Raw genomic sequence first — 15454 nt, forward strand, 5'->3', positions numbered from 1 at the left:
ACCCATTTGCCTGACATTAGGTAATCTTTCAGGCCTTTCATGCGAAGAACCTTTTTTAAAAAGTTCATTTTGGGTTTTGGTTTTTTTTTCAATGTGAAAGACTGAATTAACCAAGGGAAATGTTAGTTTTCTAATTCCTTTTCTTTGCCTTGCTTTTCTGACTCCTATTACATCAATATTAGCAAAGAATTTTTTCTAATTTTATTTTCCAATAAAATTACTTTGAATTTTACTTATGGCAGCTAGCTGCTTTCTTGAACTACATACTAATTTTAATTGAGTTGATAAATACTATTAAAAAAAACTAGGTCCTATATATCTTTAGTTGGGAAATATAGTAAATTCAAAATAGAGAATATTTAGAATTCTTTTAAACCTGACATTCACTTCTTGCTTTTCATGTAATTCTTGTTTTAGACACTACCTTTTTAACTTAGTGGAAAATATTTAGTGAATGTGATTGATGGAACTGCAATTTCATCTTGTCACTTTGTGTCTTTATGCTTAGGTTTATTGCATTCTTCTGTTAAAAAAAACTGTTTACAGAATGATTCTGAAGAACCAGCTTTGTCTTTAACCAGCTCTTTTGGGACAATTATGAGAAAATGTTCTAATAATGAAAGCAGTTCTAATAATAATAAAATAATATCTCAGGATCTTGATTATAAAGAAGCAAAAATTAATAAGGAAAAACTGCAGTCATTTATAACCACAGAAACTGGTTATGTGTCATGTTTGCAGGAAAAGCACTGTGAAGATGATCCAAAAAGCCAGAGAGTTTCAGATATAAAGGAAAAAGTATTGCCTGCAGTATTTCACCCTGCATTGCCACATTCAGAGGAATATAGTGATATTCTCTTCCAATCCCAGGAGAGCTTTTTACATGGCCATGATAATACCACCATTTTAACTCCTAGCTCCAAGGATCTTCTGTCAAATCCAGTTGTGATTTCTAGAGGAAAAGAATCATATAAAAATATGTCAGAGAAAATAAAATCTGAGAATTGTGAAGCTGGTTTTGAATTAACCAAAAGTATTTCCATGGAAAAGAATCAAGAAACATGTGTTTTAACTGAAAATTCTAAAAAAGCTGAGCTGTTGTCACCTGAAAAATACATAACAGAAGCATCACCTTCTATGAAGGTACAATTCAACCAAAATACAAATCTCACAGTAATCCAAAAAGACCAAGAAGAAACTGCTTTAATTTCAAAAATAACTGTCACTCCAAACTCTGAAGAACTTTTCCCAGACAAAGAGAATAATTTTGTCTTTCAAACAACTACTGAAAGGAATATTCCTGTTTTAGGACATATTAAGGAAGTTCATGAGGCAGACCTCAATTGTTTAAGAGAACCTGTTCCCAAGAACTCTGCCATAGTAGCATGTACAGACATAGATGACGGACAAGCAGCCAAAGTGTCACTTACAAAAGATTTTGGTTCATCAGATGTAGTCCGTGATCTTGCAGAGAAGAATAGAAATAGTGTAAAGCAACCACCAAAAATGACTCTAGGTCAAGATTCAAAGTCAGATGTCTCGTTGGATATAGATACGAAATCAAACAGAAATAATGATTGCATGGACAAATGGGCAGGACTCTCAGATTTGATTTCAAGTCACAATTTTGGAAGTGGCTTCAGAACAGCTTCTAATAAAGAAATAAAGCTCTCTGAACACAATATTAAGAAAAGTAAAATGCTCTTCAAAGATATTGAAGAACATTATCCTACTAGCTTAGCCTGTGTTGAAATTGTAAATACCGTATCATTAGAAAATCAAAAGAAAGGAAGCAGACCTCATGAACTTGATTCACAGTCAGTTAATACCATATCTGGGTATGTGCAGAGTAGTGCAATTGTTTCTGATAGTGGAAATAGTCACACAACTCCTCCAGTTTTATCTTTAAAGCGAGACTTTAATTCAAACCATAATTTAACACCTAGTCAAAAGGCAGAAATTACAGAACTTTCTACTATATTGGAAGAATCGGGAAGTCAGTTTGATTTTACACAGTTTAGAAAACCAAGCCACGTGTTACAGAGTAATCCATTTGAAATGCCTGAAAACCAGATAACTGTCTTGAATACCACTTCTGAGGAATGGAAAGATGTTGATCTTCATCTCACAATTAATGCCCCATCTCTCAGTCAGGTAGGTAGCAGCAAGAAATGTAAAGGTATAGTTGGAGGTAAGCAAAAGTTGGCTTGCTTGTCAACAACAAACTGTAACAAAAGTGCTTCTGGTTATTTAACAGATAAAAACCAAGTGGAGTTTAGGGGCTTTTATTCTGCTCGTGGCACAAAACTGAATGTTTCTAGTGAAGCATTGCAGAAAGCCATGAAACTGTTCAGTGACATTGAGAATGTTAGTGAGGAAACTCCTGCAGAAGTAGATCCAGGAAGTTTCTCTTCAAGTCAGTGTAACGATTCTGATGTTTCAATGTTTAAGGTAGAAAATTACAGCAATGATAAAAATTTAAGTGAGAAAAATAATGAATGCCAACTAATACTACAAAATAATATCGAAATGACTACTGGCATTTTTGTCGAAGAATATACTGAAGATTACAGGAGAAATACTGAAAATGAAGATAACAAATGTACTGGTTTTGTTTGTAACTTAGAATCTGATGGCAATGCTTCAAGTAAAAATGATACAGTTTATGTTCATAAAGATGAAAATGGCTTGCCATGTATTGATGAACAAAACATACATCTAAAATTATCTAGCCAGTTTATGAAGGAGGGAAACATTCAAATTAAAAGTTTGTCAGATTTAACTTGTTTGGAAGTTGTGAAAGCTGAAGAAACATTTAATGTTAATATGTCAAATAAAAAAGAGTCAACCGCTAACAAGATGAGGCAAAATATAAAAGATTTTGATGTTTTTGATTTGTCCTTTCAGACTGCAAGTGGGAAAAACATCAGAGCCTCTAAAGAGTCTTTAAATAAAGTTGTAAATTTCTTTGATGAAAAATCTGCAGAAGAACTGAATAATTTTTCAGATTCCTCAAATTCTGAATTACTTTCTGGTGTAAATATCAACAAAACAGACATTTCAAGTCATGAGGAAACAGATATGGTCAAAAACAAAATATTGAAAGGAGGCGACCCAGTTGGTATTAAAAATCAAGTACTGACTCTCCAGCAGAGACCTGAATGTGAAATCAAAAAGATCATAGAACCAACCATGTTGGGTTTTCATACAGCTAGTGGGAAAAAAGTAAAAATTGCGAAGGAATCTTTGGACAAAGTGAAAAATCTTTTTGATGAAGAAAAGCAAGATAATAGTGAAATCACTAATTTCAGCCATCAAGGGGCAAAGACGCTGAAGGACAGAGAGGTATGTAAAGAAGGGCTTGAATTAGCATGTGAGACAGTTGAAATAACTGCCCCAAAGCATGAAGAAATGCAGAATTCTCTAGAGGAGAAAAAGCTTGTTTCTAAGGAGACAGCCATGCCACCCAGGCTCTTAAGTGATCATTTATACAGACAAACTGAAAATCTCAAGATATCAAATAGTATCTCTCTGAAAGTTAAAGTACATGAAAATATAGAAGAAGAAACAAGAAAAAGTCCTATAACTTCCTTAAGTAACAGCATGTCTAACAGCTATTCATATCATTCTGATTTTTCTCATTCCAATGAGTTATTTAATAAGTCAGAGTATCTCTCAAAAAATAAAAGTCATAATTCTGATATTGAGTCAGTAGTGAGGAATGTCAAAGATAGAAAAAACACTAGTTTTTCTGAAGTACTATCCACTGTAAGAGAAGCAAACATAAACCCACAAGCTGTAGACAAAGATAGTTGTGTTCAGAAACTTGTGACTAACTCTTCACCATGCAAAAATAAGAACACAGCTGTTGAAGTGGCCATATCTGGTTCAAATAATTTTGAGACAGAGCAACCTGCACTCAGTATAGCAAGTGATAAAATAGCCTTTGTTTCTCATGAAACAAAAGTGAGAGAGAGGTTTACAGACAACTGCAGGAAGGTAACTAAGCAAAACACTGAGAGTGAATCAGGCACTGGCCGAACAAAAATTGTGACAGGTTCTCATAAGGCATTGGGTGATTCAGAGGATATTATTTTTCCTAACTCTCCAGATAGTGAAGAACATAGTATGCATTCACACGAGGTTTTTCCTAACATTCAAAGTGAACACATTTTACAACATGACCAAAGTATATCTGGATTGGAGAAAGTTTCTAAAATACCAGTTTGTCACATTAATTTGAAAACTTCTGATAAATGTAAATTTAACATGGGAAAATGTCCCAAGTCAGTCTCTTCTATAAATGTTTGTGGGATTTTTAGCACAGCAAGTGGAAAGTCTGTACAAGTATCAGATGCTGCATTACAAAAGGCAAGACAGGTATTTTCTAAGACAGAAGATAGTGCTAAGCAACTCTTTTCCAAAGTATCATTTAAAAGTAATGAAGAACATTCAAACAAGTTTGCAAGAGAAGAAAATACTGTGATACATACCCCCCAAAATTTACTATCATCTGCTTTCTCTGGATTTAGTACAGCAAGTGGAAAACAGGTTCCAGTTTCTGAGAGTGCCTTTTGCAAAGTTACGGGAATGTTCGAGGAATTTGATTTAATTGGAACTGAATGTAGTCTTCAGCATTCACCTCCATCTAGACAAGATGTATCAAAGATACTTCCTCTTTCTTGTATTGATAAGAGAACCTCAGAACACTCTGTAAGCTCCAAAACAGGAAAAGCCTATAATAAAGAATTTAAATTATCAAACAACTATAACATTGAAAGTGGTTCTTCAGAAAATAATCATGCTATTAAAGCTTCTACATATCTCTCTCAGTTTAAGCAAGACAAGCAACAGTTGATGTCAGGAAGCAAAGTATCACACGTTGAGAACATTCGTCTTATGGGTAAAGAACAAGCTTTACCTAAAAATATAAAAATGGAAATTGGGAAGACTGAAACTTTTCCTGATCTTCCTGTGGAAACAAATACAGAAGTTTGTTCTACTAACTCCAGAGATCCAGAAAACTATTTTGAAACAGAAGCAGTAGAGATTGCCAAAGCCTTTATGGAAGATGATGAGCTGACAGATTCTGAACTTCTAAGCCACGCCAAACACTCTCTTTCTACATGCCAAAAAAACGAGGAAACGGTTTTGATAAATTCAGGAATTGGAAAAAGAAGAGGAGATGCACTTGTCACAGTTGGTAAGTGTCTGTTATTTCCTGTTGGTTTCCCAATCACTTTTTAAATTAAGTCCTTAATAATTCTGATATGCTAGCTTGTAGCAATTAGGATATTATACACTGAGTATATTTTTTTCAGACTTTTATGTGTAGTTTGGGAGAATGCGATTTCACTCGTGATATCACTGTGTCTGTGTACCAAGAAGTCATTGGTTGAGTCCTGTTTACATACATACACATAGAGAGGGAGAGAGAGTGCAGAGGTTCAGACTCTGGGTCTTAAGAACTTTAAAAGTTAGTTTCTAATTATAGGTGTTGGTTAGCTTGCTTTTTTTTTTCATCCAGGAAGTGTTCTAAAATCAGTTACCATTAGCAAATAGTATTCTGGTCTTAATGCCATTTGGCGTATGTTCTAATTTCTCTTTTGAATGTAGTATGTTTACTACAACTTAGTTCAATTATTAGGTTAATTGGATGTTTGATTTTTTTTTTTCTATTAGTATCTCTGACTAGGAGTAATCTTAAATAATTGAATCTGTTGATCAGTTACAATTAAAGTAAATAAAAACTAACTCTCTAACTTTTAAGTGGATGATCTTAAATACCTAGCTCCTGTTTAAAAACTCTAGACTGGTAGAGTAGTTGAGTTGCCACAACTTTTCTTGTCCAGTCCCTTCACATTACAGAGAAAGACACTGAAGCCAGTCAGTTCATTCTTCCACTTGGTGCATTTTGCCCTTAAGTCATCCTGGTGGATACAGACTTGCTTAATCAAGTCTTATCCAGGTCACATTCTTTACCAAGTTTATGTTATGGGCAAAGTAGTAAGTTTATAATACTTACCTTAAACTGTTGCTGTTCTCTAGTGCAAAATTCTGAGGTGCAGACGCTTAAAGATATTCATAATTCTTTCATGGAAAATAATGGCTTTATTTATAGGACCCTGTTTTGTTCATGTGTGTACTAAAGTGGGTTGGCCTTATGCTTAGGAATAAAAACAACTCAGACTTCTACTAAATGTTCTCAACAGCATCACTGTTTCATTTCCCTCACTTCTGTTAGATATAAATGTATATAGCTTAATCAGCTTCTGGTTACTTGAATAGTACAGGTTCTTGTCAAGCAATTAAGTCACTTTATAATCTAACACTTGATAAAGCCTTGCGTGGACATTTTTACTTACTAAATCCTTCAAGTTCGCTTTCTTTAATAAAACGTCAATTCCTAATACCCAATGACTTTGTGGTTTATCTCCACCTTGACTCTGTATGCAACTCAGGTTTCCAATAAAACTTGATTTATACTTTTAAAAAAGCATCAAAAAGCAAAGTATCTTTTAACACATGTTATCTCAGGATGACATGGAAATGCATAACAAATTATGGTTTAAGTTTACTCTCAGCCTTTGTAGAGTTTTTAAATAAGTACATGTTACTTTTGCTAATACTTTAAAGTAATTTTGGTAATTTAAAATCTTTTCTCCTACTTACTGACTCTAATTCAAGGACCTATATAATAAATTCCTTCTTGAGTGTAATGCAAAAAAAAAAAAAAAATTATTTGAAGAAATTTTGTTTGTCCTTATTGCCAGTAAACCTAGAGTTACTAAGTCGCAGTTTATTAAAAAATAGCTTATCTGTGATATCTGGTAACACCTGTTTATCCCTAGACCCTATTAAATAGTGGTATTTTAAATGGTCAAAAAATAATAGAAATTAAGTTGATGTTGAAAAAATAATTTTCTCTTTCAAAATAGAATTTTCACTATTTAAATTATAATTATGTATTTTTTAGTTAACATATTGTAAGAGTACTTTAGTTTTAAAAAAATGGACTATAGGCTTTTTTTAAAAAAAATTGATATTATTTGTTTTAAAAACATGTATGGAAATTTCCTTTTAGGAGAACCCCCAATCAAAAGAAACTTGTTGAATGAATTTGACAGGATAATAGAAAATCAAGAAAAATACTTAAAGGCTTCAAAAAGCACTCCAGATGGTAAAATTTGCTTTTTATCCATATCTTTTTCCCCTCTATAGTTACTATACTTAGTATTCTTTAAGTTATTTTTCTTTGGGTATGTAGGTAATTGGGCACGCCTTTACAGTGTGGTTTGTTAAAGCTTACATCTTGCCTTGTTTTGTTATGTGAGCTTTTCCTTCATAATACCTAGTATAATGTGGAGGTTCTCCATAATTGAGAAATGTGAAATGATAACAAAATAATGGTTTTTAAAATAAAAAGCTGTAAGAATTTAGTAAGAACTTAGTAAAATACTTTAAGTTCAGGTTCTAGAATCTAGTTGATTTCATAATATTTACGTGAATCAGTTATTTAATTGAAAAACAGTGACTTTCAAATTATGTTATTTCTTATACATTTATTAGATGGGATTCTTCAGCAAGGAAGAGCTTTCCCTTAACAACTGGGGATGAACTCTGTAGTTCCTCCTAAAAAGGCAGGGTAAATATTGAATTCTTTCCCTTTACTTACCAATTTTCAGAGTAAAGAGTAGTTGGTGTAGTAATCACTACTAATGGTAGTAAAGGAATTTTTTTCTTAGTTGAGTAAAACTGATTTCTTAGATTTTTATTTATAATGTATATATAAAGTTTAAAAGAACATATTATAAATAATGTATTTCTTTACAAAAGAAAACATTCTTTTTGATGCTCAGATCATTTCAGATTTGAAAGTGGAAACCTCTTCAAGTATTTCCTAAGAGTTTTTTTTTTTAATATGCTTTAATTAACCTTTGAACACTTTCTTGCTTTTTATTATCACGAGAAGATTTCCTAGGGAGTTGTTGTAATTCCCTGCCCCAGTTCTAGAATCCTTAGAATCTACAAAGATCCTTCCAGTGGTTAATTTTTTTTAAAAAACAATATTTGAATGCTAACTATGCTCATAGCTGCTGGTGTATTTTTTATTAATGCTGCATTCTTGGTTTCTAATAACATTAACATATTTACTTACTTGCTTTATCTTCCAGCCATGGTTCTCAAACTTTTTGATCTCAAGATCTCTTTATACTCTTAAAAATTATTGAGGATCCCAAAGAGCATTTGGTTGTATGGATATATCTATTTATATTTACCATATTCAACATTAAAACTGAGAAGTTTTAATATTTGTAAATATTAAATATTGTGCATTGGTCATTTTGAAAATATTAGTTCAGAGTTATGCAGCTCTTCCAAATGTTGACACATTTTATTATACAATCTTAAACAATTACTTTTGTTAATGGCACCACTGATCTAATCTGAAAATTTAGTATTGGGAAATTGTCAAGCTAACAGCCAGATACAAGCGTTCCAAAATTGTCATTTTGTTTAAAAGCTTGAATTTTACAATTCAGTTTGTTTGGCAACAGATACTCTCACTTGTTTTTTTGTAGTGATAAGCTCATTTCATTCATTTTTGAAGAAATGTCTGCTGAATACCCAAGTCTGAAAGATTGTGGTTTGTTGGTTATTCTTTCAAGTAAAAATGGAATTCTTTGGGACAAAAATGATTAGTGCAGTTCACATAAAGTGCATTTCCTCAAGACAATTATTGCACTAAAGTATGCAGCACGACATACCAGCAGTGCTAATGTCAACACAGTGAGAAAGATATATATAACTTCTTCTCCTCCTCCTTCTTTTCCTTCTTCTTCTTCTTATTATTATTATATGATTATTATTACGATAGTTTGACAGCTTGGATACCCTTTAAGGGTTGTGGGTTCCTCCCACCCAGGGTTCCATGGATCAGTCTGAGAATCACTGTCTTACAGTATATGTATAATAGCTTCAAGTTTACAATACCAGTGTTACTAAATACCAATAATAAAACTACTAAGGGAAATTAAAAATTCTTTGCAGTTTTTGTCCTAAGAATATATATCATTAAGAATGTGGAGTCAAAGTTCTGTGTTCAAATGCCACTCAAAATAATTATTTTGTTTGTGGTTAACAAGTTAATAATTAGGTTAGATTCATTTGTTTTAGTTAGTTTTCAATTTTAGGATTTTCTTTTTCTTTTTTAATTTTATATGTGAATAAATAGAATGTTTACATAGTTCATTCATCAAAAGTACAGAAAGGTTTACTTGGAGAAGCCTTATTTCCATCACCATCTCCTCTACACTGTTCACCACCTTCCTCACTTCTTGCTCACTATATTGGTAACTATTTTAAATGGTTTTTGGTCTATCCTTTTAGGTTTCTTTTTGTGAAAATAAGTAAATATGTGTATATATGTTCTCATTACCTTTCTTTCTTACTCAAAAGGTATCAGTATGCACATGGTTTTGTACCTTCTTTGTTTGTTGTTTACTTTAGAATTTATCTGGAGATCATGCCTTAATGAGTATCAAGAGATCTTCCTCGTTCTTTCTTGTGGTTGTATAGTACTTGATCATGTGGCTGTATCAGTGTATTCTGGTTTATTCAACCAATCCCGTCCCTACTAATGGACTAGTTTTGAAGATTTAAGAAGTACAGGTTACCTGCTGAGAATGAATAATATCTACAGTTTAGCTTGTCAACCTTCATAAAACTAAATTTTAAATTTGCATTGGCAATTCACTAACACATTTGAGTTATGATTAACATCAGCTGACTAAATTTATACTGATTTCTTATATATGTTTGCACTGTGAGTTATTTGGTATTAATCATTATTAATTTGTGAATCAAATTTTTGATGGTTACTAACTAAGCATTCATTATATGCACTGAAAAATTTTAAATGTATAATTTTCTCACATTTTTGTGTAAATATTTACAATAAAGTGTAATGAACAGACATAGGAAATAAAATCTCCCATTAGATTTTCATTAATACATAATATAAAAGACATTTCATTAATACATAATGTAAAATAATATTTTTCTAGGCACAATGAAAGATAGAAGATTGTTTATGCATCACATTTCTTTAGAGCCAGTTACCTGTGGACCCTCTTGGTAAGACATGTTTAATTTTTTTTTTTTAATTCTACTAATATAGTGTAGGAAAAATGTGGGTTTTTTAAATAAATATTTCTGTAAATACTGGCTCTAACATATAGTATAGACATTAACACTTCCCTTTTTTGAAAGCCTGCATCAGGATTAAAGAATTCTGTACTTTGGTAGTACTTTATAGTGCTGTGCATATTATTATCTCATTTTTAATAACTTTGTAAAGTAGACAAACAGATTTTATTGCAGTTTTGTGGATAAGGTACTGAGGTTGAGAGGGATTAAGGAAATTACTCAAAACCAATTAATAAAGGTGGCGTATATTATATCTCAATTATATTAGTGAAAGTGAAAGAAAAATTAAAGATGGCATATGTTGAAAATATGCTTTTATCTGTCCTCCCTCTCAAAACCCTACTAGTTACTAAGAGAATTTTTTTTAATGTATAAATCTGTAAGTACAGTGTTGTTTCAGAAGAAACAACAAAATTTTAGAAGCTAAAAATCATGAATGATTTAGAAAGACATAGAAAGCTAAAACCTGACATTAGAGCAAGCAGAGAAGCTACTCAGTTTCCCCTAAAGAACCTGAGAAAGACTCAGATTGGCAGCAACATGTACTTCTGAAGGTGAGGTAGAAAATAGGAAGGTTAGTTGAAAATCTGTTTAAGAGACATCTACATCCCCTCCCCCACTGCACGCAGGCAATTATCCCTCTTCTGTCAAAAGACCAGATGGTCATTCTCTGGAGAAGATGAATTGGAGGGATTCTGAATTGGGGATGGGGTTGGGGGAAGATTCTGAAAACAGAGATTAAGTAAAAATCTGGATGTCAAGTAGTGAGACTCCCTAGCCTCCTTCCCACACTTGGCTCCCAAATGCTGGCAGCCAGTCCTCTAGGCGGAACACTAGACGATTGTTTCTGTGGGTAACAGGAATAGAAAAGACTGAAAATACTGACAGTTGTGGTTACTTAAGTTAGACCGCATACCAGATCACCAGACAGTGAAGCCAACAACTGACAAGCCACACCAGCACACAGCTTCCAGTCAGCTCTTCAGTGCTTCACACTTAAATGAGAATAGATAATCAAGGATCACTAGTCATTGGAAGAAAGCCTCTGGGAAAGATAGTACCCAAAGTACAAAAACCAAAGGACAGAAAAGGAACTTAGAGGAAATAGAACATGCAACAAGAAGAAAACTTCAAAAAAAGTACTGATATTTTCAGGAAAGAGAACATATTGCATCCTTAAAATAAGAACAAGTTGCTATAAGAAGAGCTCTTGGAAATTAAAAATATGATGGCACAAATAAATTAACTCAGTAGAAGAAATAGAAGATAAAAGTTATGAAAACTCCCAGAATATAGTACAAAAAAGAAGAGGAGATGAAAAAGGAATGAAAGATAATTTTAAAAGTCCTGTGGCTCTAACATCTGAAGATTTGGACTTTGAGAAAGAAGTAACAGAGGAGAAATACAAGTTTTCAAAGAAATAATTTAAGATATTTTATCAGTACTGAAGGACATGAGTTTCCTTGATTAAAAGGACCCTCTGAGTAAGCACATGAATAAAAATGACCTGTACTAAAGTATATCCTTGTGAAATTTTAGAACTGTAGGGGCAGAGAGGAACCTTAAAATTTCCAGAGGGCAAAAAAATCAGGTTTCAAATAAAGTTTCCCGAGTCATAATGGTATGAGTCCTCTCATCATTAACGGTGGAAGCTAGAAGGTTATAGATTCTAAAATGTATAATACAGAGCAATACCTTTAAAATTCTGAAACAAAACAATTTTCAACCTAGAATTCTACCACTGACCAAAATATCAAATAAGTGTGAGGATAAACATTTTTCAGATGTAAAGTATCAAAAGGTTTGTCTCCCACACACTTTTCTCAGGGAGGTAACTAAAGTCCATAAATCAGAAGGAGGAAGATACAGGATTTAAGAAACAGGAATTCAACATAGGAGAAAGGTAAAGGGAATCATCAGGATTATACAGAAGGGGGAGATCCCAGAATTACAGCTGTGTGGCTAAACCTAGACAGGTACCCAGACCATTTTGGAAGAATAAAGCCCTGGGAGAGTTTGCCTACAAGAAAAAGCTTAAAGCAGAACCTGAAGTATTTTAATGTATTAAGAAACTTCTTGGTAAAGATGGTGAATTGAACATACTCACCTACTTTAATTGCCTCTCAAATTTTTACCAAAACAACCATGAAGGAATTCATACATACACACACACACACACACACACACACACACACGCACGCACGCACGCACGCACGCACGCACACACACACACACACACACACACGTCCCCTCCCCAAAGACAGGGACAATGGGAGAGGAGAGACCACAGTGACTGCATTGTTCAAAGCATACATACAGGAGAAAACTGATTTGAAAGTGGTAGTGGGGAGAGGAGAGAACCAACCACTTTACACTAAAGCCTCAGAAGCTCAGGAACTGGTGAATCTTCAGAATTGGGTGGTGAGGGACTTCCCTGGTGGCGCAGTGGTTAAGAATCCGCCTGCCAGTGCAGGGGACATGGGTTCAAGCCCTGGTCTGGGAAGATCCCACATGGCGCGGAACAGCTATGCCCATGCACCACAACTACCGAGCCTGCACTCTAGAGCCCGCAAGCCACAACTACTGAAGCCTGCGTGCCTAGAGCCCGTGCTCCGCAACAAGAGAAATCACTACAATGAGAAGCCTGCGCACCGCAACGAAGAGTAGCCCCTGCTTGCCACAACTAGAGAAAGCCCGCGCATAGCAACGAAGACCTAACACAGCCAAAAATAAATAAATAAATAAAATTAAGAAAAAAAAGAAAGAAAAAAGAATTGGGTGGTGAAGAAGGAGCCAAAATAAGGGTATATAGGTTGAAAGTCTATTTAAGATGCAGTCAAATCCCCTCCTTCACTCCATGAAGCTGGGCACTACCTCTTATGCACTCTAACAAAAGACTAGAGGTTAACTGTCCAGGGAGGGTACAATACAGGGTTTCTTTATTGAACACACTAGGCACAGTTGAAGGGAGGAGTAATATACTGAAGGCAGGGGGATCAGGTTAATGTGTGCACACTGAATGTTGGGGGGCTCTCCTCCCCAGGTCTTCTTCCCCCACTCAGCTTCCAGAATGCCGGTAGCTAAGTTTTCACTATTGGAAGCTTCCAGTTAATCTACAGTGTTGCTTACAATCAGTAACGGTGTACCAAAGGCTTCCAAACAGCTCTTTGATCCCTGACGCTTAAATATGAACAGACAACCAAAGATTACCAAACATCACAAAAACCAAAAATGAAATAACCAAAAATCAAACTAATGAAAATAACTTAGAAGAAACACTATTCAAGGAGCAGAATGAAAAGAGAATTCTATATATAAAGCTTAGAGTTTGGGTGTGAATGAATGATAGGTACATAGAAAAGTAGCAGAGTTTTAAAAACAACCCAATGGAAAGCAAAAGTTGTAAAGATAGGAAGTACAATGAGTATGTACTACATATTAATACCACATAATACTTTTTACTAATATAATACATTCAGCTGTAAAAAGTATTTAGTCATGATGTAAATGTGAAATATTGACAGAATCAAATACATAACTTGGGAAGATGAGGAAAGGAGAGAGAGAAAGAGTGTTTGGTAAAGTGAAAGCGGTCTTGTGGGAGCTAAATCTTCATTCTCCATGGTGGCTTTTCAATAGAAAAAAGCCCAAAAGAAGCAGTTACTGAGGTGTCTCTTATAGATAATGGGTGTGAATATCACAGAAGCATCTCAAATTGTAGACAGCAGTTGTAAAATCTTTTCTAATGGTAAATTTTTAAGCCCAAAGATATGGTTTAAATTGCATTAATGTTATCTTTTCAAAAATAACTACTTGTGGCATTGTTGAAAAAGTCATCGAACTGTATTCTGGAATATATTTTTCCGCAGGCCACTAATATACATGTTTTGAATGTAGAAATCCAGGTGATTATTAAATTTTTCATTTTCAAAAACAGGTTTTAATATTAAAAATAAACTAAATGCTTACTTATCTACATATTACCTTAATTTACTCATATGATGGGAAAATAGTTTTATGCATTTAACAAACAGGTATTAAGCACCTTTTCCAAGTATCTAATTTATACTGTGTTGATAGATGAAAAGATATGTAAGTCCAAGTCAGATTGCTTGTCTTGGAGCCAGGCATGAAAAGAATTATTGTGCTATAAATACTAAGATGAATATAATAAAGTGATGTGAGAGCATAGAAAAATTGGCAGCTTGATTATGTGACAAAAGCTTAATAGGAAAAGTACTTTAGATGGAATGTAAAGAATGCTGCTTAAAGAGGGCATTGCAAATCTGGAAACAGTAAGAAGTTGTGTGACTTTCATCATGGGTTTTGGCAGGCTGGGGGTGGGGTGAGGACTGGGAGGAAACACAAAGAAATGGAGAGAGTAGGACCAAAAAGGAAGCCTCCTGTATGTCATTTCTGACAAGTCGAAACCTGGATAGGCGATAGTTTGTGTTTGGAAGTTTAAGAAGAGAAGCGACGTAACCAGATTTGTGTTTTAGAAACAGACCAGAAGAAAATGTTGCAAGGAGATTAGTAAGGAAGTAAAGGCCTTAGTTTAGTTAGTACATGTGGTAGAGAGCAGAGAGTGAGTGGAAGATAGATTTAAGATTTGGCCAGAGAGTCATTAACTGAGAGTGGCAAAATATCTCCATGTGGATTCAAATAGAGGTCTTGATCATAACTTGCAAAGCAAACTCCTCATTTTCACAATATTCTTCATATTTAAAAACACTGGAGTGAAAAATCAGTGAAAATAAGTTTTGGAGTGCCCAGGTTTATTCATTCCTGTGCACTTGATCTCATCTAGGTCTATTCAAGGAAACCAGTCCAGCCATTGTCCCCTCTCCCTCCTGCACTGATCATTTTTCCACTTTACTGGATTAGTCCCATCAGTGTAGGTAGTTGCTGTAAATCTCCCGTCTTGAAGAGAAAAGCCTCTCTTGACTCCTCTTATCCCACCAGTCCATTTCTAGGCCCCACTTAAAGCACATCTCATGAGAATTGTCTCAGCTCACTTTCTCTACTTCATCTCTTCCCTTTCTCTCCTGAGCCCATCCCAGTCTTTCATCACGACCCACTACCCCTCATCAAGGTTACCAGTTACCATTTTCTTTACTCTGGCTTCTGGGACATCTGTCTTATGTCTCCTCCTATCCCACTGGCTGTTGTTTCTTACTCTCCTTTGCTAATTCTTCCCCTAACTGCTAAATGTTAAATTCCCCCATGGTTCAGCTCCAGATGGCTT

The 15454-nt window shown here is 34.3% G+C and overlaps 1 protein-coding gene across 5 annotated transcripts in view; it reads left to right on the top strand.

Annotated features, from left to right (window-relative positions):
• BRCA2 (BRCA2 DNA repair associated) overlaps positions 1-15454 on the top strand; it is a 53389-nt gene that overhangs the window by 14277 nt on the left and 23658 nt on the right. For 3 of the 5 annotated variants that reach the window (XM_068526972.1, XM_068526974.1, XM_068526975.1), the window contains exons 11-13: positions 509-5203; positions 7085-7180; positions 10068-10137. In XM_068526972.1, coding sequence (XP_068383073.1) covers positions 509-5203; positions 7085-7180; positions 10068-10137 — 4861 coding nt within the window. The remainder of the gene's footprint in view (positions 1-508; positions 5204-7084; positions 7181-10067; positions 10138-15454) is intronic. The other 2 variants (XM_068526976.1, XM_068526973.1) reach the window with 2 other exon arrangements.

Source organism: Eschrichtius robustus, chromosome 18 (genome assembly GCF_028021215.1).
Source record: "Eschrichtius robustus isolate mEscRob2 chromosome 18, mEscRob2.pri, whole genome shotgun sequence".
NCBI classification, from domain to species: Eukaryota; Metazoa; Chordata; class Mammalia; order Artiodactyla; family Eschrichtiidae; genus Eschrichtius; species Eschrichtius robustus.